The following is a 15,681-nucleotide window of genomic DNA, read 5'->3' as shown; positions in this document are numbered from 1 at the left end:
CTGACTATCATCTGTAAGGAATGTGGAAAAAACCCCACAAATGACAGATACCTAGATCTGCATTCCTACATAATCAAAAATTTTTCCACAGATATTACCTAGAAAAGTATTCCAAAATGTTTACACATAATTATTAGAACTCAAGATCAACCCCACTGCTCAGAAAGTACAAAAAAAAAAAAAAAAAAAAAAATACAGAAAAATGCTTCCTTCTCCCCTGTCTCCTGCTGCCTTGGCTTGTCCTTTCTTAAGTTTTCATATCCAGGCAGAAATGAAAATGAACTGAAACGAGGCTGAGCACAAACGAAAGGTTCGAGATGATTTTCCCCTAAATTCGGTACCCAAAGATGCCATCTAGTGACCATCTACTGAATGCAGGGGCTGCTCCTGAAAACGCAGCCCAGAGCACACATTAACTGCAAGGGGCATTTCCATCCCTCTGTGCATGTGTGTGTGTGAGGAGCAGAAGGGTTAAGTCCTCAGCCAGGGTGTTTTTTTTCAAGGACATCCCTTGGCACATCTGTCACTCCTTCCGTGCTCTAATGGCTCCATCCGGAACGGAGCTTCTGTCTCAGGGAACGTTCCTGGCAGCCTCTTGTCCTCTGTGCATCCACAAACTGCACAAGGCTGCGGCTTTTCATTCCCTGTTCCCCACCATTTCCCAGCCAGGAAAGGTCCTGTCTGCTCTTGCTACCCACACACATGGTGATTTTGACTTTGCTTGGAAAAAAAGTAATTTTTGGATGGCAGCCTGCAGGATCAGAGCACTCAGAACACAGGCTGAGAGAGAAGGACGCTAATCCCAAATTTTGGTGAGCCAGGAATGTGGGACTAAGTCAAAGAAAAAAACTCACTATGGACGGCTCCTTGGAAAACTTGAGTTCAGTGTGACAGCCAAGAGAAACTCCTTCAAAGCCCTCCCACCCTTGATGATATCAGGCTGTTTAAAAGTATAATGAAAAGCTTTTGCACAGTATCAGGTGCACACTGGTGACCTTATCCTGAATTTAAACAAGGGCCACAGAAGAGCTGCACACACACACGGAGCATCCAGAAGTCAAATCAGAGAGTGAAATTCAAGTTTGGATTGTATCTATTTAAAATTCTGCTACTGTAGAGCAGGGTAATTGATTTTCTGTAAGGAAAAAGGTGCAATCAGCACGTTCAGGATGTAGGGAGGCTTTTGAATATTGATATCCCAGATAAAGATACCAGAACAGTCCAATTTATTGAGCTCCCAAACAGATGCTTCAGATTTTAGGATACTAATGGAATGAATTGATTTGTGTAATACAATATATTAACTTCAAGAAACCCTGACTTAAATATTGCCCTCAAACCATTAGATAGCTCATCAAATGCACAGAATAAAAATTCAGAATACGTTCTTGCTTCCAAGATGCTGAAAAACATTAAGCATCAGGTCATGTATTATGCACATTTGGAAGATGGTCTATAGGGTATCTTTGGACTTTTTTTTTTTTTTTTTTTTTTTTTTTTTTTTACTTTAGAATAGCTCAGCAAGAAAACTACAAGAAAAACCAACAAGGAAGAGAAAAGTCAATACAAATCACCGGTGTTTTCATATTCCCATGAAAGTCTGATCATGTAAGCAAAACAAGTATTGCAAAACCAGGCAAAACCTGATTTAGGGCATCAAAAATGAGTGCTTGAAATATATATGGTCTTTACACACATCATAGGAGGGAAAGACACAATACACAGTGCAGCATTCAGAAAAAAACATTTAAAATGTATCTTTGCAAGATAAAGACTTTCCTCAAAATAATACAAACAAGCCCAAACTACTTTATAAACAGCATAGATTTAAAACTAAAGCTGTAAAATATCTTTTATCAGCAATGATGCAATTTTCAGGTGTCCTAATGCTTTGTATCAGCCACATTTCAAGAAAAATGCAGTTTACCTCCAGAAAAACAACTAGTTTTCAGAATTCATTGGCCTCTCACATTTATGAATGGCAATAATGTTAAATCATAATTCTTCATATGTGTTTGGGAAAACATTAAAGCCACTCTTTATGTTTTTTAGGGGTGAGGTGAAATGGGTTTCTTATTTTCATGCTCCTTCAAGTGACATAGGTGCAAATATCCTTTACTTTAAAGCTTGACTACAGGAGACTACATGGGCAAATCTAATATAATCTAAAGGTATGAAGTTAGAATGGATTAAAAAAAAATTAAATCAGAATGACAGGGATTGTGGCAATTTAAATTCACACCTGCAGTTCAAACTACTTTTCCAGCCACTCACAGCCCTTTAGTGACCCAATAGTCTTGGTTATCCCAGTCTGTGTCTGCCAGACCTGAGCAGAGGGTAGGGCTGGGTGTAGACATGCCAGACTGGGAATTCAGTAATATTCAGGCAATAATCACTTTAAGCTGATTGATTTCCATCCAGAACTATCTGTTCTTGTGGTTAGTGGAGTTTCTCTGTGCTTTGAAATGAGAGCTGAAAGTCAAACCATAAATCTGCCACTTAGTGACAGGTTGCATCCTCCAGAGCCTGGACCATAAAAGGTTTTTTCAGAGTTAAGCTGCAAGTTCTGGTTTAAAACCCAAAACAACCGCTGTTCTCCCAGATGCTCCCCAGAACAAGATTCCAGCAATCAGGGATAAGTGGGATTTTAAGCCTTCCCATTTCAGTGCCCGAGTAATCTGTTTGAGCTATCTGAAACAGGAGGATTATTAAGGGGAAATCCTTGTCAGGGTGAATCCTGTTAGAAAGCCCAGATCCTGTTCCCTGTGTGCACGGCAGTACCTGTGATCCTGCTGCCAACTGTTTTCCTTCTATTCTGCCAACATCTTGGAGTACTGGAGGCTTTTCCAAGCTTGTCCCTCATAAATAACACCACAGCTTCAAATTTATCCCTGTTTATAGTTATGCTGGAAAACACTGGGAGAATTCCAAAATTGCATGTGCTTAATGACATATGAGAAATACTTCATCAATATTGTTTCCATATGGGACAACCTAAGAAAATGGACAGTGTTTGTCAAGGAAAATTCTTAATATCTTTTGATTTTGAGCAGATCTGGTAGCAGATTTTACATGTTGCCTTATTTGACACTCAGGTCAATCCAAAAGGAGGATAAGCAACTATTTACTGATTTTTACTTTTAAAAGATTCAGTAATACATCTTAAATTGGATGAAAACAGCCTTGCAAGAACTTTCTGAAGTGTTTGGCTGATTAACTTAAATATTTCCACTTCACTTTTAAATGTCATGAGTTGCAGCATCCTCCAAAGTCAGGTCAGGACTTCAAAAAATTCTAAAGATTTACTTTTGAACAAGAATATTTATGATACATTTCAGTCTTCCAGCTCTATCAACAGGGTGAAACCTCACTGAATCTCCAAATCCAGGAATTATGGTGTAGCTCATTATAGTTCAACTTCAGTATTTTTTATTTTCTGAACTGAACCCTAAAACATCTATCAAAATGAATTCTTAAAAACATCTTGGTAGAGGTGAAGCTTCTCATTAAATAATCAGTATCACCTGCATTTATTAGACAGCTAATAAGACATATGCTAATAAACTCAACACCTGTTTAATGAGGAGAAGTTCAGTAATATTTAACAGTTCTCTTCCCAGACAGAGCCTGATTAAATACAAAATTGGGTTCAAGGTTACTCAGACTTGTAGTCACTATTTTAGGAGCAATTTACAGAAAGTTTTGCACACAAACTAAACTAAAAATATGTATATATTCCCCAGCTTAGTGGTGGAATTAAAAGCACAGCTACAAACACACACAAAGAGGAGAACTTTGGGCTGCTCTGAGAACACAAAAAGTGGGATTGCCCACCAGAGCAATGGTGTGTCACCCCTCTGACAATCATTTCCACCTCCCAGTTTTCCTACAGACTCTGCCCTTGCCCCCAGTGCACAAGACATTTGCAGGAAGATAATAATTTTCTTTTTTCAGCTGTCCGCCTGCTGCCCAGAATAAAGGTGATACCTCACCAGCTCACCCTGAAAATGGTAATTCATTTATAATCAAAACATTAAAACAAATGAGGAAGACTAATATAAGGAGTTCAAGTGTCCATCTGAAAACAAACTACACCCTTAAAATTTGTTTTCTAAAAATGAAAGAAGAATCTTTAATTTGTCCTGCTCTGGGGCAAGCTCTTTGCAAAAATCTGTAACATTAGACACATCCTCTGCTTCTTAAACCAGTTCTGGCATTATTTCTTCTGACAGTCTTTTGTTTGCTGCATGTAGCTGTGTCTTGTCCTTGGATAATAAAATCTTAGCGTGAAAACTTGGGGTTTTTGGGGAAGTGTCTTGGATTTTCCCCATCTATATTTGCATTTTCTTTCAAAAAGTGGCCTAGGACCTCAAAGTCCCCTATGAGATCAACCCAAAGGAGAGGTTTGATCCTGGCAAAATGAAAGGAAAAGTATCATCTCTAAGGATTTATAGTCAGGAATGTAACTAGTTTCCTTCTTTTTAAAGCCTTGACTAGCATATGTTAATATATCATTAAAAAATAGCTTTATAACTTCCCAGAAATATGAGATAAAGATATGTTATATTTCATTTGCTCAAATTACTAATGTATTGTACAGTGTATTCAATATAATTACATTTATTATTTTCAGGAGAGCAGCCAAAATAAAGAACTATTTCCAATGTCTCTCTAGACAGCACTAAACTAATTCTTGATGTGTGCAAAACATTACTGCAAGCAAGGAGAAAAGACTCAGTGATTGTTGATAATTAGAGTTGAACTCTTGGCAAAAAAAGAAAAAAAATAAGAAAAAAAAAAAAAAAAAAAAAAAAAAAATTGAAGTGCTTTTTGCTTGTAAATCACCCAAAAAATCAGCTTGACTTCCACAGCCATATTTTATGCTTGTGCCTTGTGGACTGACTGGAGGGTGGAGAAAGTTGATGGGAATCTTTCCATTTCAGTTCAGAATGCAAAGCCCAAGTTTCAAACTCAGCTGCAAACACAAACACACTTTTGTGTGTAAATAACACAACCAGCTTACACTGCCATTTAAAATTCAATCCATTTTGGGAGTTCACAGTTGGGGACATTCACTCAGGTCTGTCTGTTTTACCTGAAGACAAATAATCTATTTCTGACCCCAGAGTGCCCCTTTAGTACTGACCCATAATAAAATGAGCTGATTTCAGAACAGAATATGGATTATGTGACAGTTGCTCTGTTTAGGCATCATTGTCCTGATCACTTCCAGTACTGCCATACTTTAAGCAGCCGCTCCATCCTCTTTCTTAAATTAAGAAGAATTTTATCTCAAGTAACTAGGGAGTGTTTCAAAGAGTTTTCAGCCTCTGTTGTCAAGCCTTTTATCTGAGCCATTAAAAATCAGAAGGGAAAAAAAGCCCCAATGTGTCATTTAGTACAGCACAAAAAGATGACTGATCAACACTTTTGGAATAGATACAGATCTAAGGCTTGCCTTTTTTTTTTTTTTTTCCCCAAAGTTGCTTTTAAAAGTGTCAGTTCAGGCTAAATGTAATGAGTTAGATTAATTACTCCATTTTATTTAATCCTGATAGATAGCCAGAATGATTTCAACAGAAGTCAGGTTCTGATACAAATAATATTTACACAGGTGCATCAGAGAATCTTGGTTAAACAGAATTTCAGGGAGAAAAAAATGGATGTTAAATCAAAGTAAAAGCTATTGCTACTGTTATTTAAGATACTTAGAGAAAGCAAAAAGATCAACTGTTATTGATCATAGGTTTGTAAGATATTACAAAGTATCACTAATTTAAAACATAACAAAAGAAAGCAATTAGTATAGAGATGTTGGCATTAAAATATATATTCTTTGATGAAATTTGAAATGCTCCAGAATTCCAGGAGGTGAAAGCTACAGAGTCTTGTCTAGTAACAGTCATTAGGATCTGCCAGGTTTGGTAAAATTTGAGTAGCTCAAAGCAGATTTTCATGGGTTGAAAAAAACATGTTATATGAGTATTTTCCATCAGAACTGGGAATCACAAAATTAGGTATTACTCCCAGGTTTTTAGCATGTTGCAGAACAGGGCTGCTCAAATCCTGCCACATACTGAAGTATTCTCTCTTAAACCAATAATTGGCCTTAAATTCCACAGGAGGCTCCATCACTTCATACATCATTCACTTCATAGCTTCGACTTTTTGGTGCTTCTACAGTAATTTGTAACATTAGACATCTCTGATGTCTCTATCTGCTCTCAGACTTGAAAACCTTCCACGGGCTGTGATTTTGAACAGAAAATGGGAATGCATCACTGAAAGTAAAAGGAATAAACCATCACAGTAACTCCTTTCTTGAGACATCCCTCAGAGTTTGCACTTCTTTGATCCTCTGTGGTACAACAGATGATTTCTTGAGGGGGAAAAAAATGCGAAAAAGAACCAGAAGAGGAAAAACTCCCCACCTGCATGTCCAATTTCACACAGCAGCAATCCCAGATGCACTGGAAATGTTGAGTTTCCTACCACGTAACTCTCATTTTATATTGCTATGCAATTTATTTTTAGCCTATTTCAATGCTTTGGAGAGTTGTGCTGCTCCTTTCCAGCTGATTAGAGTTATTCCTAAGTGGCTCTTAGCAAGCATGGAAATGGGAGTGAAAGGGATGAAGTACATGTCAGCTGTGAAGCCCAGACAGTAAAATATTATGAATTAAAAATTACTTATTCAGAGATAAGCATGCAGACAGGCTTACATTCTCTACAAGCTCTAGACATGGGCTTGACTTTCTTTCTTTTTTTTTTTTAATTTGAATAATTTTTTGATGTTTTGTCTTTCTGCAGGCCTCAAAACCTGGACAAATGATGAAATTATTAGCATGGAATCTTTCATTTTACTCTTCCTACAAACCAGACCTGTACCATCATTTCGGAAATGGGTTGGTAGGCCCAACCTTCCCATGGATTTCTAACAAACACTCACGTTAGAGTGGGAGATCTCTATTGCATCTTGCCCAGAAGATCAAGACTGGGAGAAGGCACCTTTGGCCAGAGAGGACAGGCTGCAGGCTGTGTGGGAAGCAGATGGCTCCCTTCCATAGCCAGCCTGCAGATAAAACCAGCTCCCCAGTTACCTCTGCCTCCCAATTCCCATTATTATTGAGTGATGATTCATTTCAGAGCCTTTTCCCAAACTGCTGTTTATCATTACTGGGAACACAAATGCCTCGCTCAGCAAAGCTAAAGTGCAGAAACTTGCTGAGGTTCATTCTTTGAATTTCCATTACTTGAGACCAAAAAGTGGGGTTGATTTACATCCTCAGCTATAGAGAGTTGTCAGAATTAGTTGATTATTGCTGCACCAAGCTCCTGTGTCAGCTGGGCTTTGTGGGCTGGTTTGCCAGTACCTCACATCCAGCTCTTTGCATTGATTCTTTTTTTTTTTCCTCTCTCTCTTTTTTTTTTTTTTTTGTTTTGTTTTGTTCCAGTATAGTTTTCCCACTGATTGATGGAGGAGAATGCAGTTTAAGCAAAAATATGGTATATGGCATATTCCTGATCTTTCTAAAGCATAAATCAGACACAGAATATCTTTGTGAACCATCGCTGTGTTGAGAGTTGACATCCATTCCCTTTTTTAATGACAGATTTATCCATGGGAAATATTATGTGGCAGAAAATTCACTCCTCAAAAGATGAAATTGTTCAGAATCCTGTGAAGCCAAGTGGTTGGTTGTGCAAAACACAATAGGAGGCAAGAAGGAATATTTCAGAGGTCAGAGCTTTGGGCAACATCCTCCATGGCAGGGGGACTGACTGAGAGTGTCTGATCTGTCAGCCTGGGCTCTGGGTACCAGGGTTACCGTGGGTTTGACCCACACTCTGAGGGCCAGCCTGGCAGAAAAGTGGCTACAATTAATTTGAGCGAGGCTGCTCCTCGAAGGTGTTTCGTAAATCATAAGGTTTAATAAGTAAAAATACCAAAATAACAAACGTTACAGAGAACAAATGAAAAGCCGCACACAAGTGCCTGAGAAAACCTCTTGCACCTTGCTAAGACACCCCAAAAAGCCTCTCACTTCCTTAGTGCTCCTTCCTAAATATGGACTGTTCCAGGAAGGATAACCTGACTTGCAGCCAACAGGATCACCAAGGGGGTTTGAGTTACACTCTCAGAGCCCAATCCATGCCCCTGTGCTGGCACTGAGTCAATCCTTCTCAGGAGGGAATGGAAGAATCCCGGTAAACTTCCTAATATGTGTAAAGCTAAACTGAAACTCTTTCCCTATTTGGAAACACCTGCTGGGGGTGTAGGAGATGCTTTACTACAGGTTACCATGGGATTCCACGTTCAGGAGCCTGACTGGGATTACAAAGATATATTAATGTATATATTAATATATTAATATATATTAATTATATATATATTAATTATATATATAATGAAGGTGTAATAGTCATATCTCAAGTTTTCAACCCATTTGAAATGTCTGCCTTTGCATCACAGCACACTTTTTCCACTACATCTGAGGCGACCTTGCCTTTTAAATTTGATTTTAATTTGGGTTTACGTTCTCTTGGCCATATTGAGTCCAGCCTGCACTGTTGAGTCAGAACACGTTTCCCAGCTCTCACAACTTCTTAGCTCCTTACACTACTGCCATGACAATGTTTGTGATTAACTTTCCCAACAAAAATGTCTTTCCCTCACATATATAAATTTATTTTATATTCCTCCATTTAGTCCTTCCATCTGCAGCAATGTTTTGTCCTTAACTGCTGCTGCTCATGCCAAACAGTTTAGGTTGCACAATAATTCTGTCACAGCTACAGAGGTACCTTCTACTCAAGGTGAAATCTTGTGGAAGGAGAATTTGATAAACTCATTATCAAAACCCTTGAGGTGCTCATTTGGCGAGATACCATCTCCTCTGTCTCATTGAAATCCACTTTCTAGTGGTTTCCAAAGTTATTTGTGCATAGAATTTTTCAGAGTTCTAATAATCATCACAATGTTTCTATTTATTCTTCAGTTGCCTTTCTAGCTAAAAATTAGCCAGAACTGCTCATAACAAATCAGGGGAAAATTGTTAAAAAGGATTTTGCTAATCTGGGTCATTTATAAAAGCTGGGTCATTTAGGCTGGATGAAGAGGTTTTTTGTCTTCTGTTTTTTCTCCCCCTCCACTGCTGTATTTAACATGAGATCATAGAATCAATTATATGGGCTAAGGCACTGGTTTTACATATGGCTATCTATTATGTCCAGACAGCAAATTTGGGAAACCAAGGCTCCTGTTCTTCTGGAAGGCCAGTACAGATGTCACCTTCTCAATCCCCAGTAAAGCATCTTCCCTTTTTGCAGGAAGGCAAATCCATTTCTAGCAGCCTGGCTGACTCGATTGCCTGGGAAGGTGTTGTGCTAATTATAAAAAAGGGATGGTGGAAATGAGGAACAAATCTGGTTTTACTGAATGCACAGGGTGTTAAAAACTAAGAATGTGGAAAACAGAAAGTTCTGTGCTGCAGAAACAGCAAAAGGATGTGTTTTATTAACACAGCTTGGACTGGCTCTGTAACTTCTGGGATTGAGAGGGAATGCTGGATAAGGATTGCTGCAGCTTCTGCTGCAGAAATGTAAGGTTACATAGGTAAAAAATAAATTGCAAGGGAACTCTGCTATTCCTGGATAATCTGTCACTGTGTTCTCAAGTTGCTGGAAACTCAGGAATAAGGGATACCACACAAGAGCACAGGCACTGTGCTCAGGACAGGACTGGACATGGCACTCAGTCTGCCGGACAGGGTGGTCTCGGTGCTCCCTGAGGTCTTTCCTTGCCCAGATATTCCGTGCCTCTGTGCCACATGGAGGGGAAATGCCAGTTCAGAGGCCTGGCAGAGGATGCTCCAGTGACACTAGAGGTCAGCACGGGCACAGCTCCATGAGCACTGCAGGACCAGGAATATGCCCTGCCAGGGCTGTGAAACACTGTGTGCCACAGCCCCCAGGACTGGCACAGCTCAGATCCTTCCCTGGAAAAACGAGCTCGGGAGCACTGCTGATGTGGTACAGCTCTGGTTTCTATGTCTCTGCCGAGGTCAGGATTAAGACACGGGAAATGCAGAAGTCCTGTTTGGACTTGGATGTTTATTGTTTCTTACCTATGTACAGTCTCAGGAACCGTGAGCTGCAACTAGCAAGTTAGAAAAGGAAGGTAAAATGGACTGTTTCTAACTCTTTCCAAGGTTATTTAAGAGATAATTACCCAATAACGAGGTGACACCTGTATTATTTATACTTTTGACCCAATAATGACCACCCAAGGCCCATAATGCAGACCTTTCTCACCCAGTTACAGAGAACCACCCAAACCCGGGAAGAAGAAGGTGAAGAAGAAGGACTTAGACAACACCCCAAATCCTCCATCTTGACTCACACACATTACTATATATTAAAATCCCCAAATCCAAGTTTCTAGAATCCCAGCACTAACGGTCTCTGCAGCCACGTGCCCGCATCAGATGGCAGAATGAAATAAACTCCCAGCATTCCTACAGCTACTAATAAGGTGTATCCCACAGCCACGGGATAGAAAAGGGTACAAAGGAGGTTATAAAATGAAAAATCATCCTAAGGCAATATTAAAAATGAGGCTGGAACTCAAGAAAAGGTGCACTGAGGAGGCCAAGAGTTGAAAGACAGCAAGAACCACTCAGACACGCTGAGTCTGCCTTCCTTTGAGTATCATCTGTAAGATCTAGGAGTTCTCCAGGCACTTTAGGGAGGGAGGAATAATACATGATAAAGTTGGAGTGTAGTTAAAGATAAGTTCCTGCCTGAAAATGAATACTTCACCTCAGTTGTGGGCAATCAGATAGGCCTGAATTCTGAAGGATGTGGAGCATAAAATCACAAGTGTAATAGAAAGCATTTATGTAGAAAGTCTCTCAAGTTCATGTAATACCTTATGATGGAAGGAAAGCAAACAGAAACATCTAAATTAAAGCAGGAGAAACTTTTTTCAACTCACCCAGAACATTTTAGCAAAAAAAAAAAAAATATATATTTTAACATATTTTGGAATAGAAAGAGATTTCAGAATGGAATTGGCTCATTACTGAATAACACAAGATAACTGTCAATGCAGAAAGAGTAAATACGTGACATTTGCATTCTGTGTTTGAGCAGGTAAAATGCAAGATGATGTGCCAACCTCATCTGAGGCAATACTTCTACTCTCAGAATAATTCTGGAGAATGTTAAAAACTGGCTACAAAGGCTACACTTTTTAAAATGAGATAGCACAAAGTTTTTGTTTGCAAGCATTTTTTAAAAGCAGGCAAAAGGATTTAGCAAACCACAGTAATGATTTTCTTTGTTGTTCTTCTTCCATTGTATCTCAAAATGTCAAGGGAACTTCTTTAGACTGGAAAGCAGCAGGTCCTATGCTGGTGCTATTAAAGGGCAAATGAAACAACCTGGATAATTAGGAGCCCACAGTCCTGGCATCAGCCCTAGCAAAATAATGGAGCAATTCCTACAAGTCTCAGCTAATGAAGGATTAAAGAAGGGATGTAGAATTAATGCCAGTCAGTATGATTTTTTTTTTTGAAAACAGAACCTGCCAAGCTGGCACAGTATCTTTGAAGAGAGCACAGGAACCAGGTGTTGTTCCACTTCCAGAGAACAGTCGGGATTGCAATAAAGTTCCCTAAAAATTGAACTTTCCTTAGAAGGGTGATTATACATCAGCCTGACATGAAACACCTGCCCAGCAGTTTTACTGGGCCTGGAGTGTTTAATTGGAGTTTGTTTTCTCCAAGAACTATTCCTCTTCCCTTCTCTCAGGGTGTGCAAATGACAAGCCTCTATTAAACGCAATTGTTCAAACTTAATAGCAAAGGGAAGCTGCTGGAAGAAATGCTCCTAAATCTCGTTGAGGGAAAAGAACTGTTGCTGTGGTGCTGGTGTGGAAAAGGCTGAGTCTGAGCTTCATTTCCTCCACATTGAAATGATCTACTTTCTGAATCATTATCATAAGAAGTTCTGCTGCTTTGCAAAGACCACGATGCAAATTCTTGCAAGTGGCACAAGTTTGTGATGTTTCTCAGCTGATGTTCTTTCAGCAATCCCAGCAGACCTAATTTAATTTCTAATCATTTCACCATGCCTAACACATTTTTCTAAATTACTTCTGCATTTGTACTCAGAGGGAATACTGGCTGATTTTTGCTTATAAAGCTTTCCCCTTTCATTCCCATTGTTTCCTATGCAGAGGGAATGCACAGAGCAATTCTGTGATCAGCTGCTTTCACTCCACGCCGTATTTCAATAATAATATGGCACATAGTGTGCATTCCATATATTTCATTTCCTTCCCAACTCCAAACTCTATCACACTACTCACAGAACCTCATTCTGGGTGCAGGACATTTTTTGAGACAGCCCAGCAAAATATGGAAGTGCAGAAGTTCACTGCCAGAGAAAATGTGTCCCTTTTGTTCCTATTTAATTACATTTTCATCCTTTTTAGAGAAGAAGAATGGCATATTCAAAGCCTTAAGCTATGTTAACATTATTATTCCCACTGTACCATGAGCAAACAGGAGAACAATCAGAAAGAAGGCAATAGTTGTAAATTACAGTAAATGTCTGGTGCTTTGCCAGACACATGGCATAAGTCTTCATAATTTCATGTCAGAAAATTTGTAACATGCCTCCGTTTGTATTCTTTCCTTGCTTCCAGTTTTACTAATCCTTTTGGAGCTCTTATGACAATTCTTTTCTTAATTTTTGCGTTTCTTTGAATGATCAAAGAAATTCTTGCTCAAAAAACAATCACGATCTATTGAGACAATCCCATCACATACTGAATTGACCTCCTAAAGTAATTCTCAATGAAGTCTTTAAGGGTTTGTAACAAACAGGTTTGGGGTTACTCTCTCTTCAAAATCACTAAAAATATGCAAAACTTCTTTCTCATTTTAGAACTTCACTTAATGCCCTCCTCAGAATTCTCTTCAGATTTGGAGAGAAATGGACAGCTCAGATTTAATGCAGGGTTACCATTCCTACACTGGGCAACTCCAGCCTCAATCTTCCTCTTGTTTAATACACCTCCATCTATAAATTCTGACTTGTCTCAAGTCCTTTGAAGAACTACACAACTGTTCTCTCTCTGTTCTCAGAACCTGGATCTATTCTCTCCAAATACTAGATCTAGTTTTGCCTCCTCCTCTTTTCACCTCTCAAAAGTGAAATAAAAAAAGGAAGCACAACCTCTCAAAACAGGGAAAAAAAATGTATATATATCTTGCATTTTATAATGACATGCATAAAAGAAGAACATCTGTAAATAAATTATACCATGCATAAGTTTTAGTGTATCATCTGTGTGATCCCAGAAGTTCTTAATCAATACAACAGAGATCTAAAAACACATCAATAGCTGATTTCAAACCACATTCACTCCTGGAGAACATTAATTATATTCTCAGAACTCATTTATAATGAGATTTTAATTAGGGATGATGTCCTCACATCTTAATTCTTAAAAGCAGAGAAATTATGAGATGGTAGGTAATTCTTAAAATAACCTGCCTTAATGTAAATTTCTCTTTTTTTTATTATACCAGGACTATAAAGGCTCCTTGCTTAAAGTCCCTGGTGGCAATACACGTGTCTGATAAAGGAGGATTCCATATCCTTTGTCATCAGTATGGATGGGTATGGGACATCCTATTAAAGGATGACTCCTCTAGCATTCAGGAAAAGGGCAACAGGGCTGTGAACAAGAGCTAAATGCATTGTACAACTCCCTCAGATTGGGAGATGACTGGCCAGTTTTTCCTCCCTTATTTAATTGTCTCATTAGACATTCTCCCACACTTTGGAAAATAAACAACCAACATAATCCTATACAAAATACAGTTCTGTGTAAAAGCTTTGGTACTTCCCAGCGTAGTTCCTCATGAGAAAGTGTGTTTGCTTGGACAGTAAAATCCAATCAATAAACCCACCTGTATTTTTTAACTCAGCAGCTCAGCTTTATCCAACTCTCCCATTTCTAGCAGTGCCCAAAAGGCCCTGATGTCTCTCTTGGGACAGACACGTGGCATTTGTCACATTAGGGTTCAACAGGAGTGTGATGTGATTACCTGGTTTGCTTTCATTTGGTTTGCTCTGAACTTCCTCCACGCACTCAGCAGGAAACCAGCCGATGTGTCCGCGGGTGCTGCCTTCCCAGAATCCGCCTTCTCCGATGCTCAGCACTAAACAGGGCACACACAGGCACAGTTACACTTTGCCTCCTCACACTGTCAGCGTTGAAAAACATAATCACAGAATGGTTATATGCAGGTGTTTTTATTGAATCAGCTCTGGGAATCAGCAGTACAGGGTACAGACCCAAATCTGACTCCAACATGGATTTGAAATGGACGTGGTTTTATACCCTTTTGTTATATAACTACATATTAATTACTAAACTCATATTGTTCTATTGAACATATTCATCTTATCCAAGCAGGAATTCTTGTAGTCTTCATCAGCCACCCCAAATATAATTTCTCATGATTCTTAAACAATAATCACATTCAAGTACCAAACAATCATTACATTTAATAATCATATCAGGATGATTATGCAGGTGCAGTTTCTTCTGTACATGATCTAGTAAAGACAAAACCTAACCTTTCTTTCCAGGGCCTGTGTAGTTTTGGTTCCCTTCCCAGGCCTATCCAGGCCCAACCTTTCTTTCCACCTCCCCTGTATCTATTGTATACAATTCCCATGAGTTTTAGAAACATTTTAACCCTATGCTATCAACACAAACACACAATTATTGCATTACACACCCAGTAATCACTGAAAACAAGCAAACATTCTGCAATAACTAATGCTGCCACCCCCAAAATGGGCACAGAGTAACCTCTAGGCAGGACCATCCCTACTCAGTCTTTGTAACCATTCCCCAAATTCTTTTTTACCACAAGTTTCCTTGGCCTTCACACAGTTGTTTCTATTTTCAGTGTTCTCACTGCTGGATTAAACAAAGATAAATACATGGTAATACCACTACCAAAAAACCACTGTCTTGTCTGCTCAAATGAAGTGCTGAACTCATTGTCAAACAGTACCCACACTGAAATGGATTTTAATAATACATAAATTGATATCTCCTGCTTTTTCTGCCTCCTAAGGAAACATGTTATTTGATTTAGTGGGTAGCTTCAGCAATTTGCAATGTAGGTTGAGTAATATGATTTAAGAGTTTGAATACACAGCAAACACTTGAACCTCCCAGAGGTGAGATCCACAATGGAGATGCCTTTTGAAACATTTCAATGAGTTTTTTGCTGAATAGAAGGAAACAACAATATGGAGGAGAATGATTTGTCAATAGGAGAAAAGGCTTTTATCTGGCACTTCTAATTATCTTGATATTAATTCTAGGACTCAGCAAGGATTGTGACAAAGGCCTGCAGAGCAACAGTTTTATTAGTAAGCAACTGGAGGTGAATTATGGTGATGGAAGGACCCTAAATACTTGCTATGGTGTTTAAATTAGTATTACAGAAGTTTCTGTAAACCACTGTACCTTTGCTATATATTAGAAGACTATAAATGTACTGCTAGAAAGGTGTTGTACATTGATATTGAAATAAAGGTGATATATCAACAAAACCAGGCTGATTGGGAATATGGATCAGACAC

General features: G+C 38.8%; 1 protein-coding gene across 5 annotated transcripts in view; it reads right to left on the bottom strand.

Annotated features, from left to right (window-relative positions):
- SHANK2 (SH3 and multiple ankyrin repeat domains 2) overlaps nt 1-15,681 on the bottom strand; it is a 282,094-nt gene that overhangs the window by 148,695 nt on the left and 117,718 nt on the right. For all 5 annotated transcript variants that reach the window (XM_083862692.1, XM_083862695.1, XM_083862693.1 and 2 more), the window contains one exon: nt 14,124-14,237. In XM_083862692.1, the coding sequence (XP_083718818.1) occupies nt 14,124-14,237 (114 nt within the window). The remainder of the gene's footprint in view (nt 1-14,123; nt 14,238-15,681) is intronic.

The sequence above is a fragment of the Zosterops lateralis genome, assembly GCF_965231275.1.
Source record: "Zosterops lateralis genome assembly, chromosome: 6".
NCBI classification, from domain to species: Eukaryota; Metazoa; Chordata; class Aves; order Passeriformes; family Zosteropidae; genus Zosterops; species Zosterops lateralis.
This window is presented reverse-complemented; position numbering and strand designations above follow the sequence as displayed.